Source organism: Hemiscyllium ocellatum, chromosome 8 (assembly GCF_020745735.1).
Source record: "Hemiscyllium ocellatum isolate sHemOce1 chromosome 8, sHemOce1.pat.X.cur, whole genome shotgun sequence".
Classification (NCBI taxonomy): Eukaryota; Metazoa; Chordata; class Chondrichthyes; order Orectolobiformes; family Hemiscylliidae; genus Hemiscyllium; species Hemiscyllium ocellatum.
The window spans coordinates 29,760,660-29,783,478 of NC_083408.1; the positions used below are offsets into that span (position 1 = coordinate 29,760,660).

General features: G+C 42.0%; 1 protein-coding gene across 2 annotated transcripts in view; it reads left to right on the plus strand.

The window, feature by feature from the left end:
* Positions 1-22,819, plus strand: part of dnajc17 (DnaJ (Hsp40) homolog, subfamily C, member 17) — a 160,281-nt gene that overhangs the window by 25,625 nt on the left and 111,837 nt on the right. The window contains exons 1-2 of one of the 2 annotated variants that reach the window (XM_060828755.1): positions 13,692-13,913; positions 14,978-15,047. In XM_060828755.1, coding sequence (XP_060684738.1) covers positions 13,809-13,913; positions 14,978-15,047 — 175 coding nt within the window. In that variant the 5' untranslated portion in view covers positions 13,692-13,808. Of the gene's footprint in view, positions 1-13,691; positions 13,914-14,977; positions 15,048-22,819 lie in introns of those variants that run through there. The other variant, XM_060828756.1, reaches the window with a different exon arrangement.

Here is a 22,819-nt window from a genome sequence, read left to right on the forward strand (position 1 = left end):
TTTTAAGCAGGTCATTCATGTCTCCTGAGACTCCATCATGTAGCAAATGGTATATAGTACTAACGGAGGATGCCCCCGCTGGTCGTAAGACATTACGTTCTCTGTCTGATTTATAAAGACTATCTATTAATGTAGTCTTCCTCTGTATATAATCTCGAACTTGGAAGTATCGAAAGAGATCCCCATTAGGTATTCCGAATTTCAGACGCAGCTGCTCAAAGAACATCAGGATCCCATCTTTAAATAGGTCCCCTAAGCATGAGATGCCCCTGGATCTCCAGAGTTTAAAGGTGGCATCTGTAATCCCCGGTTGGAATCCCCACGCGCCTACTATTGGTGCATGGGGGGATGTTTTATGTGAGTTACCCTCATTTTGCCGCATTATATTCCAGGCCTTAATTGTGTTTAATATTATGGGATTTTTACAGTGGTCTGTAATGATTTTCCTCTTATCTGAAAATAAAAGGTTAATAAGTGGGTATTTTACTTGGGAGGCTTCAATATCCAGCCAAATTGATTGTGGATCAGATGAAACCCAATCAGCTATGTAACTTAGTAGGGAGCTTAACTGATATTTCCTAAAGTCTGGGAAGTCCAGTCCTCCCCTTGCCTGTGGAAGCTGTAGCTTCTTCAGCTTAATAAGGGGCCGTCTATGGTTCCAAATAAAGGAGCCCAACCAGCCATATAATTTACGTAGGGCTAGCCTTGGCAGCATCAGCGGGAGCATTCTCATAGGATATAAGAGACGGGGCAGAACATTCATTTTAATTAATGCTATTCTCCCTAGCCAGGAAATCGGAAGGTCTCTCCATCGCTGGAGGTCCTGCCTTATCCTTTCCATTAATTGTACAAAATTAGCCCTATCCAGCTGATCAAATACTGGCGTGATAAAAATACCTAAATATAAGAAGCCCTCCAGGGACCAACGGAAGGGAAAAGGGGATCCGTCCATTAAGTGGGGTATCATAGCCAGACCACCCATTGGCATGGCTTCCGATTTTGAAAAATTAATTTTATAGCCTGAGAATGCACTAAATGTATTAATAACTTGAATTAGACGAGGCACTGACATTAAAGGATTACTGAGGAATAAGAGAACGTCATCTGCATAGAGGGTAATTTTGTGTTTACCTGTACCAATCCTCGGGGCCGTTATATTAGGACAGTCCGGATGGCTTCTGCTAATGGTTCGATTATCAGTGTAAACAACAATGGTGAGAGAGGACATCCTTGACGGCAGCCCCTACCCACACTGAAGCCATCCGATCTTAACCCATTAGTAATAACAGCTGCTTTGGGGTCATTATACAATGTTGAAACCCATTTGGTAAACACCTGTCCAACGCCAAACCTTTCCAATGTGTAAAATAAATATGACCATTCAACCCTATCAAATGCCTTTTCCGCATCCAATGAAATTACTACTCCTGGTATCTTTCCCTGATGACAGGCTTGGATCATATTCAAGACCCTTCTGATATTAGTGGATGATCTGCGGCCCTTAATAAATCCCATCTGGTCCTCCTTTATAATATATGGCAGTACCCTTTCTAGTCTTAGTGCTAACATTTTTGAGAGAATTTTAAAGTCTACATTTAGTAAGGATATTGGTCTGTAAGATGCACAATCTTCTGGGTCTTTTCCTTTTTTGAGGATAAGAGAAATATTTGCTTCTTTCAGCGTGGGCGGGAGACAGACCTGACTATGCGCAAAATTATACATATCCATAAGTGGGTCAACCAATATTCCTGTAAATTCTTTATAGAATTCAGCTTGAAAACCATCCGGGCCCGGTGCTTTTCCGCTCTGAAGTTGCCTAATTGCCTCAAGTATTTCTTGGACTGTTAAAGGGGTATTTAGGGCCAACACCTGTTCCGGAGTCAGGCCCGGGAAGGTCAAATTTTTAAAAAATGACTGCATCCTCCTAATCCTATCTTCACAATCCTGCGATCTATATAGTTCAGAATAAAATTCTTTAAAGGTCGCATTGATCTTTTTATGATCATGAGTCAGGGTACCTGTACTTTCCTTGATGGTCGGAATAGTTTGAGGGGCTTTCTTTTTCTTTGCAAGAAATGCTAAGTATCTACCCGGTTTGTCGCCATATTCATATAATCTTTGTTTCGCAAATAATATTTCCCTTTTAGCCGTTTGAGTAAGCGCGGTGTTTAAAGCTGTCCTAAGAGCTGTAATCCTCTGCAATTTTGTGATAGAAGGTCTATCAGCGTATGCTGTTTCGGCTGCTTTTAGGCGAGCTTCGAGCAGACGCTGTTGCTCTCCCTTCATTTTCCTCTGGGTCGCTGAATAGGAGATGATCAAACCTCGTGCATAAGCTTTGATGGTCTCCCACATCATTGACGGATTGCTAGCCGTACCAGTATTAATTTCTAAAAAAGTTTTAGGTTCTTGGGAGAAGTACTTTAAAAATTTGCTATCTTTTATCAGGAAGGGGTCCATACGCCAATGCCGAGCAGATGTCCCATTGTTCTTTACCTTAGTTTCCATGTATACAGCGGCATGGTCAGAGATTGCTATAGTACCTATTTTACAGGTTGCTATAGAGTTTAGAAAAATCGATGGGGCAAAAAACATATCAATTCTTGTGTGACATTTATGTGGATTAGAGTAGAAAGAAAAATCTCTACCCTGTGGATGGAGACATCTCCATACACCTACCAATCCTAATTCTTTATTCAGGTCCGCCAGTTGTCTAGATCTGGGAGATACTCCAGCGGCACTCTTGGGAATCCTGTCTATTTCCGGATCCATAATACAATTAAAGTCTCCCCCTATAATTGTATGACGGGCACCAAAGGCCATCAGTTTTGAAAAAGCTTCCGTTATGAATTTAAAGGGGTGTGCCGGGGGGCAGTATACATTTAAGATCCCATATTCCTCTCCATTTATGAGGGCTTTAATCAAAATATATCGTCCAGATTCGTCTTTTATCTGATTTAGAATTTTCAAAGGGAAGTTCTTCCGGACAAGGATAACGACTCCCCTGCTTTTTGAATTAAAAGAGGAAAAAAAGGCCTGATCAAATCCGCCCTGTCATAATTTTAAGTGTTCTTTATCCGACAGGTGTGTCTCCTGTAGGAGAGCTATATCAACTCTCTCCTTCTTAAGATTTGATAATATTTTCTTCCTTTTAACTGGCGAATTACTCCCCCTGACATTCCAGGTGCACCACTTAACCGACTGTTCAGCCATAATCATCTGGACAGATCCGAGACCCCTCGGGAGGGGAAACCCTATCTAGAACATCCCGAGCATGGAGCATACAAGATTTACAAAAGTAAAGACACTCTGATACACTCAAAACAATATAACAAAAAACTCTTTCTAAGTATAAAAAATATAAAACATTCCGAATTGGAGATTTTCTCCCTTGTTCCCAGGGAGCGTCACTTCCTCTCCCACAGTCCATCTTACCCTCTTCCAACCAGTGCCCCACCCTTGACCCAGGTGTTCCTCAATAAAATGAGGAGAATTCAAATATAATATAAAGCTAGAGTTAACAGTGAACACCCCACCCCCACCCACACCTAAATATATTTGGGAATATTAATACCATATATAATTATAAGATTACAATCTCAACATGTAATACTTAAATATAATACCACAAAATAACAGGGGAAAGAAAAACAACCCCGCTCCTAAAAACAGAAGTAAAATAGAATAAGGTAACCACCTCTCCCCATCAACATTAACCAAACGCCCCAACATATATATATACATACACACATAGGGGGAAAGATAAGAAAAGATGAAGGGATGTAAACCAAAATAATGGGAAAGGCAGACCAGCGTCCACAATCTCTTACAGTTTATTTAAGAGAGTCCAAGAATTCCTTAGCCTTCTCCGGTGATCCGAAGTTATATATGGATCCTTCGTGGCTAAGGCGTAGCGTCGCTGGATATCGTAAGGAGTACTGGATATTTAAGTCCCTTAAACGCTTCTTCGCCTCATCGAATGCCTTCCTCTTTCGGACCAAAGCTGGGGAGAAGTCCTGGAACAGCATGATCCTGGATCCTTTGTGGGTCATAGCTTGGGGATCTTTTCCCAGATTTCTTGAGGATTCCAGGAGAATCTGCCTCTCCCTTTAGCTCTGCAGCTGGAACAGGACCGGGCGTGGGCGCTGGGTTGAGCCGGGCCCACGTACTGTGACCCGGTAGGCCCTTTCTACCCTTACCTGGCCTGATCCAGCCTGCAGATTTAAAAGTTGTGGCAGCCAATGCTCTAAGAATGCTGTCAGCTGACCTCCCTCTTCCTGCTCGGGCAGGCCCAACAACCGAATATTTTTTCTACGACATCGATTTTCGAGGTCATCAATGTGGTTTTCTAGGTTCTGGACTCGATTCTCGAGAAAACGGATGTGGTCGGCTGTTGATTTTATCCTAGTCTCTGAGGCTGCGGCCTTCGACTCCACCTCTCTGACTCGGCACTCCAGTTCCTGAATGTCTCTGCCCTGCTTCTGCAGCTCGGCTGATAGTGCTTCTCTGCTCTGCCGAGACTCATCGATAAAAGCATCAATCTTCGCCTCCCACCTGGCAAACATCTCCTCAAAGCTCATCTTCATTGGTAAATCTCCTGAAGTAGCTGAAGACACCTTTGTTGCAGATGAAGAGGGAGAGGGTGGGGGAGGGGTCCCTGCTTTCTTAGAGCTGCCTGTTCCCTTCCCTTTACTCATTTTCCAGCTAGTATTAGACTATTTAAATGTACTAATAGGTAACTATTTAAGGTTAACAACTATTATAAATGGTTTAGTGAGTGTGGTGGGGGTGGATAGCCCACTTTTCCCAAGTTTTGGGTAGAGCACTGTGGACTCAGTCTTGCTGGGTCGCCGCCATCTTGGATCCCCCCGTTTTGTGTTTTTAACTGGGCTTATGATACTGTCAGATTCACGAAGCCTGACAGTATCCGGTGTTGTATTTTGTACCATAGAGACTGTCAACTCCTGGGGAATTGTACCCCAGCAAGCATCATCTTTATGGAAGGCAATGGGTGGAATGAATTAGGAGGAGCACTAATTCTGATAAATATGTTAAGATGTGAACCATCTCTATGAAAATTGTTTTATTTGCTGAGACCTTTTTATCAAAAGATAACATCCCCACTGGTGACCAGACTCCCTTTAGTGCACACATCCATTTTTAGTCATCCTTGAAATTTAAACATATCTTTTTGAGTAATTCTCCTCATACTTGTGTTTCCTTTTAGAACCATCTTCCCAGCAAAGTGCTGTAGTGTGTTCTGCTTAAAAAGAAATATTTTCTCATCAGCCTGTTCAGAGATGTTATTGCACATCTCTGGAGCAGGTGGGACTTGAACCTGGGTTGTCTGGATCAGAGATATGGATGCTACCACTGTGCCAGTTAGATGGGTACTGGAGTTGTTAGTTTCATCCTCTTTGTGATACAGCATTGGGTTTGACGATGAATATTCAATTCTGAATCGACCTTATTGAGACAAAGTGAGAGCAAGCTTATAAGGACAATAAATTCAGGCAACAATTTGCTATTTAAAGCAGATTACATACTTCCTATATTAATTCTGGATGGGAAAACACCCCCTTCTTGCAGGTTCACCCTTCTAGCTTCTTTTTTCAGCTTTCTACTCTGTGTCATCTTCTATCTTCTGTGGTGTTTGCCTTCTTCTGCCATCCTTGTTGTCTTCAGAATCTTGTTCTGGTTCTCTACTGATGAAAGAGCCTTCTCTTTTACTGGCCCACAACCACATACATGTTACCATGGACTGCACTCACTGTCTATGAGTGCACATGTGTTTTCCCTTAAGAATTTGCAGCTTTTGTGATTTCTATGTCTGATGTCGATCAGTGTCCTGTTTTCCCCCAGCTCTGGCTTGGAAATAATCCTGCTCTGCAATTGGGTTACATCTGCTCCAGAATTCAGCATGTGCAAGTAGTTTTGAAGCCTGATGTTTTCTTGTATGTTTCCCTTTTTAGTGTTAGCCTGCCTCGCAGCCATATGCAGAAATGCATGATTTCTGCTAACTCCCCGTCTTGTTGGGGAGAAATCCTCTCTGACAATTCAATACTTACGTATTAAGAAAAAGCAGCAAACTCTTAAGTCTCACTTTATCCTCTTCAGCTCCTGCATCAGATACTTCTAATAATACAGGATGACAATTCTGAGTAGAATAATAGCCAGATTGAAACCAAGGACATCAAGTTGGATCGAAACTACAAACTTCGGTGGTGCAGAACCTTCTTCCCTTGGTTGTTGTTTTCCTAACTCTGGTAATTTATCACTGTCTTGTTGCATTCTGGTTGAACAGATTGTACAGGTATTTGAAACACATTGATCCTTTGGGTGTTGCATTGGAAACTGAGGAAAGTGTGGGATGTCCAAATTGATCGTCTTAAGGATGATATTTTGCATGAAAATGTGACATAGAGTCATACAGAGTGGAGGCAGATTCCATGCTGACCAAGTTTCCCAAACTAATCTGGTCCCATTTGCTTGCATTTGGCCCATACCACTGTAAACCTTTCCTATTCAAGTATCTGTCCAAATATCTTTTAAACATTGCATATACTATTTCCTCTGACAGTTCATTGCACATATGAACCACTCTCTACAGGAAAAAGTTGCCCCTCAAGTCCCTGTTAAATCCTTCTCTCACCTTTAAAATTTGTGCCCTCTAGTTTTGAACTCCCCTATCTGAGGGAAAAGACCTTTGCAATATACTTTACCTACTCTCCTCATGATTTTTAAACCTCCATAAGGTTACCCTCCAACTTCCTATGTTCCAGTATCTACAGGAATAGTGCCAGAAGACTGGAGGATAGCAAATGTTGTTCCCTTTTTAAAGAAGGGGAATAGAGACAACCCTGGTAATTATAGACCTGTGAGTTTTACTTCGGTTGTGGGTAAAGTGTTGGAAAAGTTTATAAGAGAGAGGATTTATAATCATCTCAAAAGGAATAAGTTGATTAGGGATAACCAATACGGTTTTGTGAAGGGCAGGTTGTGTCTCACAAACCTTATTGAGTTCTTTGAGAAGATGACCAACCAGGTGGATGAGGGGAAAGCAATTGATGTAGTGTATATGGACTTCAGTAAAGCGTTTGATAAGGTTCCCCATGGTAGGCTATTGCATAAAGTATGGAGGCATGGGATTGAAGGTAATTTAGCAGTTTGGATCAGAAATTGGCAAGTTGAAATAAGACAGAGGGTGATGGTTGAGGAGAAATGTTCATCCTGGAGTTCAGTTACTAATCGTCTACTGCAAGGATCTGTTTTGAGTCCACTGCTGTTTGTCATTTTTATAAATGGCCTGGATGAGGATGTAGAAGAATGGGTTAGTCAATTTGTGGATGACATGAAGGTTGGTAGAGTTGTGGATAATGCCAAAGAATGTTGGGGGTTACAGAGGGACATAGATAAGCTGCAGAGCTGGGCTGAGCATTGGCAAATGGAGTTTAATGCAGAAAAGTGTGAGGTGATTCACTTTGGAAGGAGCAACAGGAACCGGTCTAATGGTAAGATTCTTGACAATGTAGTTGAACAGAGAGATCTTGGTGTCCATGTGCATAGATTCCTGAAAGTTGCCACCCAGGTTGATAGGGTTGTTAATAAGGCATATGGTGTGTTAGCTTGTATTAGTAGAGGGATTGGGTTTCAGAGCCATGAGGTCATGCTGTAGCTGTACAAAACTCTGGTGCGGCTGTACTTGGCGTATTGCGTATGGTTCTGGTCACCGCATTTTCGGAAGGATGTGGAAGCTATTGAAAGGATTCAGAGGAGATTTACTAGGATGTTGCTGGTGTAGAGGGAAGATTTTACAAGGCAAGGCTGACAAAGTTGAGGCTGTTTTTGTTAAAAGGTTGAGAGGTGACTTAATTGAGATGTACAAATAATCAGAGGGTTGGATAGGGTGGACAGTGAGAGCCTTTTTCCTCTGATGGTGATGGCTAGCACGAAAGGACATCTCTATCACCTCTCAATTTAAAGCTAAAGGATAGATGTCAGAGATAGTTTCTTCGTTCAGAGTAGTAGAGGCATGGATCGGCCTGCCTGCAGCAGTCATAGACTTGCCATCTTTAAGGGTATTTAAATGGTCATTGGATAGACAGATGGATGAAAATGGAATAGTGTAAGTTAGGTGGGCTGAAAGGCCTATACTGCGCTGTAATGTTCTATGTTCTAAAAATGTCCCAGCCTGTCCAGCCTTTCCTTATGCATTCCAGTCCTGGTATCATCCTTGTAAATCTTTTCTGCACCCTCTCCAATTTAATACAGTCAGTTCTTCTATAACGTGATAGTTCTGTTCTCGTGTGATTGTGCGCGACAGGAAAATTATGCAATGGCCACACTATTTAAACCAATGGGGCCGGAATTGCTTTATCACCAATACAGGTAAGGAATCTTCGTGTTCTACAAATAATGGTCTAAATTCTTCAATTGCATTAAAGCCAATTCGCATTAAAGAAACACATATTATAGCACAACTTCACCAGAACTGTACGCAATACTCCAAAACTGGCCTCATCAATGTCAGTAGACAGTAGGTGCAGGAGTAGGCCACTCTGCCCTTCAAGCCAGCACCACCATTCATTATGATCATGGCTGATCATCCTCAATCAGTATTCTGTTCCTGCCTTATCCCCAGAACCCTTGATTCCATTATCCTTAAGAGCTCTATCCAACTCTTTCTTGAAAGTATCCAGAGACTTGGCCTCCACAGCCTTCTGGGGCAGAGCATTCCATACACCCACTGCTCTCTGGGTGAAGAAGTTTCTCTTCAACTCTGTTCTAAGTGGCCTACCCTCTGGTTCGGGACTCACCCATCAGCGGAAACATGCTTCCTGCCTCCAGAGTGTCCAATCCTTTAATAATCTTCTATGTCACCATCAGATCCCCTTTCAGCCTTCTAAACTCACGCGTAAACAAGCCCAGTCGCTCCAATCTTTCCCGCCATTCTGGGAATTGACCTCGTGAACCTACGCTGCACTCCGTCAAGACCAGAATGTCTTTCCTCAAATTTGGATACCAAAACTGCGCACAATATTCCATGTGCGGTCTCACCAGGGCCCTGTACAGCTGCAGAAGGACCTCTTTGCTTCTATACTCAATTCCTCTTGTTATGAAGGCCAGCATGCTATTAGCTTTCTTTCCTGCTGTACCTGCATGCTTGCTTTCATTGACTGATGTACAAGAACACCCAGATCTCGTTGTACTGTCCCTTTACCTAACTTCACTCCAGTTAGGTAGTAACCTGCCTTCCTGTTCTTGCCACCAAAGTGGATAACCACACATTTATCCACATTAAGCTACATCAGCCATGCATCTGTCCACTCACCTAGCCTGTCCAGGTCACCCTGTATTCTCCTAACATCTTCCTCACATTTCACCCTGCCACCAAGCTTTGTGTCATCAGCAAATTTGCTAATATTACTTTTAATACCTTTATCTATATCATTAATGTACATTGTAAAAAGCTGCGGTCCCAGCACTGATCCCTGCGGCATACCACTGGTCACTGCCTGCCATTCCGAAAGGCAGCTGTTGATCACTACTCTTTGTTTCCTGTCAGCCAACCAATTTTCAGTCCATGTCAGTATTTTACCCCTAATACCAGGTGCCCTAATTTTGCTCACTAATCAACTATGTGGGACTTTATCAAAGGTTTTCTGAAAGTCCAGGTACACTACATCCACTGGATCTCCCTTGTCCTCCTTCAGAGTTACATCCTCAAAAAATTCCAGAAGATTAGTTGAGCATGATTTCCCCTTCATAAATCCATGTGCTGACTATGACCTATCCTGTTACTGCTATCCAGATGCTTCGTAATTTTGTCCTTTATAATTGACTCCAGCATTTTTCCCACCACTGAGGTCAGATTAACTGGTTTATAATTCTGTTTTCTCTCTCATTCCTTTCTTAAAAAGTGGGACAACATTAGCCCCCCTCTAATCTGCAGGAACTGATCCTGAATCTATAGAACTTTGGAAAATGATCACCAATGTATCCACGATTTCTAGAGCCACCTCCTTCAGTACCCTGGGATGCAGACCATCGAGTCCCGTGGACTTATCAGCTTTCAGACCTAACAGTCTCTCCAACACCATTTCCTGCCTAATATAAATTCCCTTCAGTTCAGGTCCTTCAGCCATATATTTGGGAGATTGCTCGTGTCTTCCCCAGTGAAGACAGATCTAAAGTACCAATTCAGCTCTTCTGCCATTTCTTTGATCCCTGTAATAAATTCACCCGTTTCTGTCTTCAATAGCCCAATTTTAATCTTAACCTTATTTTTTCTTTTCACAAACCTAAAAAAGCCTTTAATATCCTAAACAACTACAACATGATGGCTCAACTATTATATTTGATGGTCTGACCAATGAAGGTAAGTCTGCTAAGTTCCTCTTTACCACCTTGACTATCTGTGATGCAATTTTCAAACAGTTATGTATCTGAACCCCTTGGACTCTCTGTTCGACAACACTCCCCTACCATTAACTATATATAAGTCTTGCCCTTGTTCATCTTACTAAAATGTAACCCCTTGCATTTATCTAAATTAAACTTCATCTGCGACTCCTCGGCCCATGGTCCTAATTGATTGAGATCCCAAGGTAATCTTAGATAAACTTCTTTTTACTATCCACCGTACCACCAGTTTTGGTGTCATATGCAAACTTATGATTCCTATATTCTCATCCACACCGTTTACATAAATGACAAGCAACAAAAGACCAGTATGTGGAATCACTGTTGAACACTGTTAGTCACGGGCCTCCAGTCCAAGAAACAACCGTTTACCACCACCCTCTGCCCTACCATCAAGTCAATTCTGCATCCAATCGGTAATGTGTCTCTGAATCCCAGGTGACCTGAGTCTATTAACCAGTCTAGTTTGCAGAATCTTGTCAAAGACCTTAGTAATTATACATTAATATGAGGAATAAAACATGAAACAAACACGGATAATGCTGTCGGAAATCGGTTGTCGAGCAGCATCTGTGGGAAGAGAAACAGAGTCAATGTTTCTAGTCCAATGTGACTCTTCTTTGGAATAGGAAGAATTGGAAATGGGGTTCTTATATACTTTGTCCCTCCTCCACCTCTATCAAAGAGAACAGATGATGTAGAGGTTAATACAAAACACAAAGGAGTTGTTAACTAGTGAAAGGGGGGAGAAAAGATGTAAAGTGGGTACAAAGGTGCTAAAGGGAGAGAATGGGTCCTTTCTATGAAAAGCAAAGTAAAGAAGACACAAACAACTTATGTGTAGCTGATGGTAGGGCCATGGGGAGTGTTGCTGAACAAAGAGACCTTGGAGTGCAGGTTCATAGTTCGTTGAAAGTGGAGTTGCAGGTAGACAGGATAGTGAAGGAAGTGTTTGGTATACTTGCCTTTATTGGTCAGTGTATTGAATATAGGAGTTAGGGGGTCATGTTGCAGCTGTACAGGGCATCGGTTAGACTACCTTTGGAAAACTATATGCAATTCTCCCTCCTATAGGAAGGATGTTGTGAAACTTGAAAAGGTTCAGAAAAGATTTTCAAGGATGTTGCCAGGGTTGGAGGGTTTGAACTATAGGGAAAGGCTGAACAGGCTGGGGCTGTTTTCCCTGGAGTGTCAGAGGCAGAGGCTTATCAAAGTTTATAAGATCATAAGGATTATGGATGGGATAAATGGACAAGGGCTTTTCCCCCAGGTGGGGGGAGTGCAAACTAGAGGGCATAAATTTGAGAGGGGAAAGATTTAAAGGCCGACCCAATAAGCAACTTCTCACACAGCGGGTGGTGTGTGTATGGAATGAGTTGCCAGAGGAAGTGATAAAGCCGGTACAATTAGAAGATTTAAAAGGCATCTGAATGGGTATATGAATAGGAAAGATTTAGAGGAATATGCACCAAATGTTGGCAAATGGGACTAGATTAATTTAGGATATCCAGTCGGCATGGATGAGTTGGGCCAAAGGGTTCGTTTCCGTGCTGAACAGCTCTATGACTCTAAGATAAGGATGTATGTTCGGGCAGGGTTGAGGGGAGTGGGGAAGAATGTAAGAAAAATGGAGTACACTCTTCACATGGTCAAACTCTAGGAATCTCTTGTAAAACATATTGCAATCATTATAATCAATATAGAGTATAGATTTTTCTGTAAAATACTCATTTTAAATGCTCATCTGTTTTGGTAACTGTATTCCTACAGTCTCCCAGCACCTGTTTTCGCCAGCTACAATGGTCACCTTCATTTGCTTCAAGATGAAGGCTATAAACCTAACCCATCTGATCACTGTTAATTAGCATTCACCATCACGGGTTGAGCATTGCCATTTCCTCTGCCAATTTTCCAATGCTGCACAATCACTAAGTAGTGAGGAGAACTGAAGTCTCCTTTTTTTTTGTTGAATATACCATTTCCATGAACCCAGATTTCCAGGCACATATTTCAGTGCTACAGGAGAAAAGCTTAAGTATCCGTCATCATCTCAAAGATAGACAGCAGCCATACATTGTCTTCCTTCTGGTATTTGGTGTTTGTCTCTGTTTTCACCCATCCACTTCAGGTGTACTCTATGTAATTCTTTGTCAGTAGAGAATGTCCATACGAACCCAGTTTTGAAATGCTGAAGAGAAATTCTGATTAGTGGAGTTTGTGGGTGGGCTGAACGGCCTTTCCATTGATTTTACAGTTTCAACACTGAATGGAAGAAAATGCAGATTACTCTTAATTCATATTTATCAAATTTGACTTATATTTTAATTCTAATTGAATTAATTGAACTGCAAAAACCTAACCTGCCTGTGCCCTTTTAAAATTACCTAATGTAATTCACTAGATAATCCTATTCTAAAAAGACTATTAACAGGAGTAGATTGCAGTACTTCAACTGGCAAAGTTGAAATGTTCATATATTGTTTTCTGGAATCTTCCACTTGGTTTCAGTCAGATCGTCGCACTGTCTATTACACTGCCATCTTCAAAGTTATGTAAAACCCGAGTTTGAGAATAAAATACTCTGCAATTCTGGTGTGGTCATCAGAAGAGAGAAAGATACTAATCCTCTGAGTTGTCAAGCAGGATGCAGTCGGAAGGTGTCTTTTCCTTGATATATATCCCATGGCAGTTGAAAGACTCTTAGAAGGTTTGCTCTGGCGTGGCTCAGTGATGAAAGGGCTAGAATGGAGGCTTAGTGTTGAAATTGGTTCGGGAATTATCAGAGGACTGAGGGAGAAGATCTTCATTGGTTACTGGATGTTACAACTCTGTTAAATGAGAATAGATGGATGCATTGGAGGTTGTGAGTGACTGTGGATTGTTCCTTACAAATTCTGGGGGGACTATTATAAAGTGTGCATATGTGCAGCATGAGGTTTATCGTCACATTAAGACATTAGTCTGGGTTATTGTTTCCACATTTTAGAATATTTGTTACCTGCAAGGTAAAGTTTAGTACATGTTGGTTTTAGTTTATTTCTTAGAATTCTCAAGACTTTGAGGATCGTAACATAAAGGTTTTACATGAGTCATCACTTGTCAGTCAAGTGGACAAACACAAGTACTGATCGGTTTCCAGTAATTTGCTCTTGAGCTAACTAGGAACAACCTAAGTGCACTCACGTCATTCTCTTTAAGACCGTAGTGGTCAGCTTCCCTTTGTTCTTTCCCTCCCCTGTTGCACTCCTGAATGTTGGATAACATTGCAATCTTCCTGTGTTGAGGTTTGGCATGAGACTGTTCCAAATGTATTCTGATGGTACTTTTGAAACCCTTGTGCTTGGATTTCGATTCGGTTGTTTTGTTTTCTCTCCAGCTGTGGTTGACTGATGGCAGACGATGCAGACAAATACAGAGTTGAAAGCTGTCCAGTTTCTCTGGTTCACTTCATCGTTGGTATCGAACCAGCACACCTTGCTCTGTTCTCAAGTGAGGTATGCAGCAACCAGTCTGTGCCATCTGCTCCACAGCACACTGATCAGTTTCTCTGTGGTTCAAAACAAGCAAGGGTAATAAACAAACAGCACACGGAACGCTGTTGGATCGCTGTGATTTCCTTATTCAAAACCACAATTACAACCAGACTTCGCAGTTTCATTTCTTTTGAGTACAAATTTTAATTGGGAAAATCTGTGCTTACTCATGAAATAGGAATAATTGTTATTAACCATCTTATTGCCAGAAGCTTAAGCTTGTCGGAGATTGCTCAAATGTGATTCACAAATTGGCAAACAAGTCAAGTAGTTAAGTTTTTTTTTTAACTTGCGTCTCTTCAGGTTGTTTGCTTTCAATGACCCACTTTATGACAGCCACTTTGAAGCCACAACATAATTCCGTGGATCCAAATGTGAAATGTGAAACCTTGAAATGACGATCATACAGCTGACAAGATGCTCTGTAGCTTTGATCTTGCGTTGCTGAGCTCTCTGTCCACAACTCTGCCTTGTCATCTTGCTCAATTTGCCTGCTGCATAGCAACATGGACTTTCAATGTTCAACTATACTATGTCATACAACAATACTAATTTTTTTGCATTTCTTTCCTTGTCGTCCAACAAGTTCAGATCATGTTGTGTACATGCAGTTTTCTCAAGTAGTCATTTATATGTTTGTGATTTGTCATCAGGTGATTTGCCACTGCAGCAGATCCTGCCCATGTTTCAGTAGGGGCTCCCTGATCACTGGTTGGGACATTTTCCAGACTGAGGCAAAATGTACTGTCCCTCCTTGGGCCCTGCTGTGTCTCAATCTCTGGTAATGCACACATGTCCGCACCCCCACGTCCTTGCTGTCTGAGTGAAGCTTGATTATTCATCATGCCAGTATTTGTGAACCTATATCATTGCATAGTTTGCGAATTCCAGGAAAGAAAATAATTTTAAGTGTGGAGAGGAGTGTACAAGGAATGACTTTTCCAAATTCAGTTTGGAAAGTAATGTTACTCATAGATGTTCCTTACAATGACAATTTTTTTTGTTTTTGCCTCTTGAATTTATAGATCAAGAAAGCATACAGACAGAAGGCTTTGAAATGTCACCCAGACAAGAACCCAGACAATCCCAAGGCAGGTGGGTCAATATGTTTCTTTCAGGGGTGACTCAAGTATTATTCATTTGGTTTGACATCTAAAGCTTCATTCAATTAACTTGGATGGTAGACCACCAATAATTAGTCCTGATGACTTGCAGGGGATCACAGAATGTGACATAGCACACTTTGGAAGATGTAATTTGATTAAATTTGCAGTGCTATACGCTGCTTGAGAAGGACAATGGACAATAGGCTAAATGAGGGTTTCTTCATGTTCAAGATCATTTAGAAATGAAGGAATCTGAACTTCTAGGAAGGGCTGAAGTGAAACTTTGAGGTTTGAAATAAATACTATTGAGAATTAAGTTAAAAGAGATTTGAATGTGCAATTGAAAATAAGATGATCTTGCAAAGAAGAAGAATTACCAAGTTGAATGCCCTCTTGTAAATAAACGAATAGGACTTCTGAGAAGATTTATAGCTCAGGTTGAGGTTATGGATGTAAGTTTGCTCACTGAGCTGGAAGGTTCACTTTCTGATGTGTATATAAAAAGAACAGGTACCCAATGAACACAGTCTGCCGATTTCCCAGCAACAAATTCATACAAGCAGACAAAACACGTCCAGAAACCCTAGCCGCTCTCCCCTACAACAAAGACATCTCTGAAATGACTGCCAGACTACGCAGACCCTCTTGGCATCATGGAGCTCACAAACCCGATAACACTAAAACAGCAGCTAATGAACTTAAAAACCCTGTAGAGACAACAAGCAAAACGAATGTCATTTATAAAATACCTAACAAACTTTACAAAGGACAAACCGGCAGAAAACTAGCTACCAGGATACATGAACATCAACTAGCCACAAAACAACATGATCCACAATCACTAGTATCCTTACATACAGATGAGGAAGGACACTACTTTGACTGGGGCAACAGATCCACTCTAGGACAAGCCAAACAGGGACATGCATGAGAATTCCTAGAATCATGGCATTCCAACTGGATCTCTATCACAAACGCATCGACTTGGACCCCATCAACCAACCCCAACACCCCCAATAGTTGCATGAAACAGTCCACACTATCATGTTGTCAGAAGTTAGAAATGTATTTGAAATGAAACAGAAGCTTATAGAATAACTGTGGTGAGCAGAAGAGCAGAATACCAAGAATGCTGGAAATCAGAAGGAAAAGCCCGAAAGTGCTCAAAAGAGTTTCAAAGAAGAGTCAATTTGGAGTTGAAATGTTAAGTCTGTTTCTCTCTCCAACAGTTGCTGCCAGACCTAAGTAACTGTGGGCACCGGTGTTTAGAAGTATTCTCTAGCACTCATTGGTTTCTGGCTTTGTTTGGAAGCTTAGTATTTTGTTCATTGTATTACAAGGATGTAAAGCTGGGTTAAAGGTCAACATTTGATATTGGAGAGTATATAAAACTTTCCATCAAATTTGTTTTGAATTGATTATATGTGTCTGTGGCGAATAGAGTTGGTGAGATTGCCAAAATTGCAAAAAAGCCCAAAATAAAACACAATGGCTCTTTATGCATGTAAATGATGATGCTACCTCTACCTCATCATCATCTCTTTCTACTGCCTGCTTGTCATCAGCCAGCTTATCTGACGTGCGCTCCTGGATACAATTATCTCCAGTTAAACATTGGGAAGACTGAAGCTATTGTTTTGAGTCCCTACCGCACATTCCATTCCTTCACCACCAATTACAATCCACTTCCAATCCAATGTCGTAGACTGGATCAAATTTATGTAACTTTGATGTCCGAATTTACCCACAGCTCAATGGACTCCATATGCTGAACTTGTGTCAACAGCTAAGTCCACATCTATCTCATTCCATTTTTCTCCTAAAATCGAAATCCATGCTTTCAAATTTGTCGGCATCTTGCCTTTGCTTATTTCTATAATACATTCCACCAGTACAATCCCTCATGATATCTGCGTTCATCTCTGCTTTTATATTAAAGTCCTCCCAAAATAAGTGTGAACATTGCATTTTCCTTCCTAACTACTGACTCAACCTGCAAGTTTACCTTGTGAGAATCCTGGAATAGAACTACTAATTCTTTGCACTTCAGACTTCTGAATTTTCTCCCCATTTAGAAAATAGTCCATGCCTCTATTCTTCCTACCAAAGTGCATGATCTCACACTTTCCCACGTTGTACTCCATCTACCATTTCATTGCCCACTCTCCTAACCTGTTCAAATCCTTCTGCAGCCTCCCTGCCTCCTCAATATTACCTGTCCCTCTACCTGTCTTTGTATCGTCTGCAAACTTAGCCAGAATGCCCCCCAGTTCTTTCATCTAGATCGTTAATGTACAAAATGAAAAGTTTTGCTCCTAATACCGAGCCTTGTGGAAAACCACTTGTAATCGGCTGCCATCCTGAGAAGGACCCTTTTATCCCTACTCTCTGCTTTCTGTCAGACAGCCAATCGTCTATCCATGTTAGCATCTTGCCTGTAACATCATGCATCCTTATCTTACTCAATAACCTCCTGTGCAGCACCTTGCCAAACACCCCCTTGGAATCTAAGTAGATGAATTCCATTGGCTTTCTTTGGTCTAAGCTACTCATTACTTCTTCCAAGATTTGTAGCAGTTTTGTCAGGCATGGCCTCCCCTTGTGAAACCATACTGACTTTGTCTTATTTTACCAGCATTGACCTCAAAACAAGAGATTACAATTACAACAATGTGTTACAAGAAAGGGAACAGGAATAATCTCGGGAATATGCAGGGAAGAGGTTCTGGGAATATTGGAGAGGATGAAAATAGATAAGTCTCCTGGGCTTGATGGCATTTACCCTAGGATCCTATGGGAAGCTAGGGAGGAGATAGCAGAGCCATTGGCCTGGATTTTTATGTCGTCATTGTCAATGGGAATAGTACCAGAGGACTGGAGGATAGCGAATGTGGTCCCCTTGTTCAAGAAAGGGAGTAGGGATAGCCCTAGTAACTATAGGCCAGTGAGTCTGACTTCAGTGGTGGGCAAAGTCTTAGAGAGAATGGTAAGGGATAAGATTTATGAACATCTGGATAGGAATAACGTGATCAAGGATAGCCAGCATGGTTTTGTGAAGGGCAGGTCGTGCCTCACAAACCTTATTGAGTTCTTTGAGAAGGTGACTAAGGAAGTGGAAGAGGGTAAAGCAGTAGATGTTGTGTATATGGATTTTAGTAAGGCGTTCGATAAGGTTCCCCATGGTAGGCTAATGCTAAAACTACGGAGGTATGGCATTGAGGATACATTAGAGGTTTGGATTAGGAATTGGCTGGCTGGAAGGAGACAGAGGGTAGTAGTTGATGGACTATGTTCATCTTGGAGTGCAGTTACTAGCGGTGTACCACAAGGATCTGTTTTGGGACCATTGCTTTTTGTTATCTTTATAAATGATCTAGAGGAAGGGCTTGAAAGCTGGGTAAGCAAGTTTGCGGATGACACAAAAGTCGGTGGAGTTGTGGATAGTGAGGAAGGAAGTGGTAGGTTACAGCGGGATATAGATAAGTTGCAGAGCTGGGCAGAAAGGTGGCAAATGGAATTCAATGTAGCTAAGTGTGAAGTCATTCACTTTGGTAGGAGTAACAAGAAGATGGATTACTGGGCTAATGGTAGGCTACTTGGTAGTGTGGATGAGCAGAGGGATCTTGGTGTCCATGTACACAGATCTCTGAAAGTTGCCACCCAGGTAAATAGTGCTGTGAGGAAGGCATATGGTGTACTGGGCTTTATTGGTAGAGGAATTGAGTTCTGGAGTCCTGAGGTCATGTTGCAACTGTATAAGACTCTGGTGCAGCCTCATCTGGAGTATTGTGTGCAGTTTTGGTCGCCATACTATAGGAAGGATGTGGAGGCATTGGAACGAGTGCAGAGGAGGTTTACCAGGATGTTGCCTGGAATGGTAGGAAAATCTTATGAGGAAAGGCTGAGGCACTTGGGGCTGTTCTCATTGGAGAAGAGAAGGTTTAGGGGAGATTTGCTAGAGGTGTATAAGATGATTAGGGGTTTAGATAGGGTCGACACTGAGAACCTTTTACCGCTAATGGAGTCAGGTGTTACTAGGGGACACAGCTTTAAATTAAGGGGTGGTAGGTATAGGACAGATGTTAGGGGTAGATTCTTTACACAGCGGGTTGTGAGTTCATGGAATGCCCTGCCAGTAGCAGTGGTGAACTCTCCTTCTTTATGGTCATTTAAGCGGGCATTGGATAGGCATTTGGAAGTTATTGGGCTAGTGTAGGTTAGGTAGGATTCGGTCGGCGCAACATCGAGGGCCGAAGGGCCTGTACTGCGCTGTATCTTTCTATGTTCTATGTAATTACAGACCAGTCAATCTTACGTCTGTGGTGGGTAAAATATTGGAGAGGATTTTGAGACACGGATTTATGATTATTTGGAAAAGCACAGTCTGATTAGTCAGCATGGCTTTGTGAGGGCAGGTCATGCCTCACAAGCCTTATTGAATTCTTTGAGGATGTGACAAAATGCATGATGAAGGTAGAGCAGCGAATGTGATGTTTATGGATCTTAGCAAGACGTTTGATAAGGTTCCCCATGGTAGGCTCATTCTGAAAGTAAGGAGGCACGGGATTGAGGGAAATTTGTCTGTCTGGATACAGAATTGGCTGGCCCATAGAAGACAGAGAGTGATAGTAGATGGAAAGTATTCAGCCTGGAGCTCGGTGACCAGTGGTGTTCTGCAGGGATCTATTTTTGGACCTCTGCTCTTTGTGATTTTTATAAATGGCTTGGATGCAGAAGTGGAAAAGTGGGTTAGTAAGTTTGCTGATGACACAAAGGTTGATGGAGGTCTTTTATAGGTCAGAATGGGACATTGACAGAATGCAGAACTGGGCTGAGAAGTGGCAGTTGGTGTTCAACCTGGAAAAGAGTGAAGTGATTCACATTGGAAGGTCAAATTTGAATGCACATTACAGGCTTAAAGGTAGGATTCTTGGCATTGTGGAGGATCAGAGGGATCTTGGGGTCCACGTCCATAGATCCCTCAAAGCTGTCACCCAAGATGATAGGGTTGATAAGAAGGTGTATGGTGTGTTGGCTTTCATTAGCAGGAAGATTGAGTTTAAGAGCTGTGAGGTTATGCTGTAGCTCTATGGAGACCTGGTTAGACCACACTTCAAATATCGTGTTCCGTTCTGCTCGCCTCATTATAGGAAAGATGTGAAAGCATTAGAGAGAGTGGAGAAGAGACTTACCAGGATTTTACCCAAACTGGAGGGCATGTCTTATGAAGAAAGGTTGAGGGAGCTAGAGTGGTGAGCGGTGACTTGATAGAGATGTACAAGATGATGAGGCACAGGTAGAGTAGGTAAAGACTTTTTCCCAGGGCAAAAATATCTGTCACAAGGGGGCATACATTTAAGATGATTGAAGGAAGCTTTAGGGGAGATGTCAGAGGTTGGTTCTTTGCACAGGGACTGGTGGGTGCATGGAATGCACTGCCAATGGTGATGGTAGAGCCAGATACATTAGGGACATTTAACTGACTCTTGGATAGACACATGGATGATCATAAAACGAAGGGTATGTAGCTTAGTTTGATCTTACAGTAGGATAAAAGTTCGGCATCACATTGAGGGCCGAAGGGCCTGTACTGTTATATGTTCTGTGAGTGCTACTCAGTCCATGCCAAATACTCCTACTAACATCTGGGACAAGGTTTGAAATTGGGAAATTAGTCCCACAGATTGCCCTCTCCCATCTGCTGTTTGACAAGAGAGTGGCAATATCCATTGGCTCAAGTCAGACCTAGAACAAAGAATGACAGCTGTGGTCATTGGAGGACTATCATCTCAGTCCCAGCATACAATGAACGAGCTTGTTATTTTTCTCTAGAAGTGCTCTTACACAGACAACTGAAATTTCCCCCTGCACCCTCATCACCAAATCATCTATGGTATTTTTCCATCTACTAAGCACCATCAGTAATTTTTAAATTGATTAATTTGCATTCAGAGTCCATGAAGGGGAATGCAGACCATCAAAGATGATGGAGAGAATGGGGGCAAGCTTGACAGTGTACTGTCTGATGCCCAACCATCTTCAACTGTTTCTTCAATGATTTTAACTCCGCCATTAGGTCAAATAAGAATGTTCACCATACTGATGGTTGCACAATTTTAGTACCATTTGCAACTCTACTTCATGTCCATTGTTTAGCAAAATCTGGACAACATTCAGGCTTGAACTGAAAAGTGACAAGTAGCATTGATATCACACCAGTGACAAGAAATGACCATCAAACACAAGAGAATTTAATCATTCTCCCCTGAACTTTCAATAATATTCCTATTATTGAATCCCCACTAACAACATTTTGGGCATAGCATTGATCAGAAACTTAACTGATCCAAAAGCCTGAGTACAGTGGTTATAAGTGAAGGTCCGAGTCTACGAATTCTGCAATGGGGTAACTCACCAGACTGCTAACTGCCTGTCTGCCATCTAGAGATGTACAGCACAGAAACAAATCCTTCGGTCCAACTCGTCCATGCCGACCAGATATCCCAACCTAATCTAGTACCATTGGACAGCACTCGGCTATATCCCTCCAAATCCTTCCTACTCATATACCCATCCAGATGCCTTTTAAATGTTGTGATTGTACCAGCCTCCATCACTTTCTCTGGCAGCTCATTCCATACACGCAACACCGTCTGTGTGAAAAAGTTGCCCCTTAGGTCCCTTTTATATCTTTCCCTTCTCGCCCTAAACCTATGCCCTCTAGTTCTGGACTCCCCGACCCCAGGGAAAAGACCTTGTCTATTTATCCTATCCATGCCCCTCATGATTTTATAAACCTCTGAGGTCACCCCTCAGCCTTCACTCCGGGGAAAACAACCCCAGGCTATTCAGCCTCTCCCTATAGCTCAAATCCTCCACCCCTGGCAACATCCTTATAAATCTTTTCTGAACCCTTTCAAGTTTCGCAACATCCTTCCGGTCAGAAATGTGTTGAAATACTCCCCATTTGTCAAGATGAATGCAGCTCCAACAATCAAATATGCAGAGCAAAGTAGCTTGCTTGATCAACACCTTGTCCACAACTTTAAACATTCACTCCCTCCACTACCAAGACACCGTGCAAGCACAGTATGTAATATATAAGATGCACTCATTGCAACAATTCGAGGCTCCTTCAACAACTTTCCCATCCTGTGACTGCTACTACCCCAAAGGATGAGAACAGCAAATGCATGGGAACATCATAGTGCAACTCTATAAAGCTTTAGTTAGGTCACATTAGGAGTTTTGTGTGAAGTCTGGTCACCACTCTTTAAGAAAGATGTAGAGGCTCTGGAGGGGATGGCAAAGAGGTTTGCCAGGATGTTGCGTGGATTTAGAGTGTATTAGCAAAAAGGAGAGGTTGGACAAACTTGAATTGTTTTCACGAGAGTGTCAGAGGCTGAGGGACAACCTGATGGAAGGATAGAAAATTATGGAAGCAAGCTTTTTGCACAATGAGTGATAGTTACCTGGAACACAGTGCCAGGGGTGGTGGTATAAGCAGATAGAATAACAACTTCTAAGAGCCATTTAACAGACATATAAAGAGGAAGGAAATAGAGGGATAAGGACTATTTGCAGGTAGATGAGGTTAGTTTAGAATGCCACCATTGGGGCCCGAAGGGTCTGTTCCAGTGCTGTACTGTTCCAAGATCCTATCCAAACCACACACCATCCTGACTTGGAAATATATTGTGTTCTGTCAATGTTTCCTGTCAGATCCTGAATCTCTGTACCTAACAGCGCTGTGGGTATAAA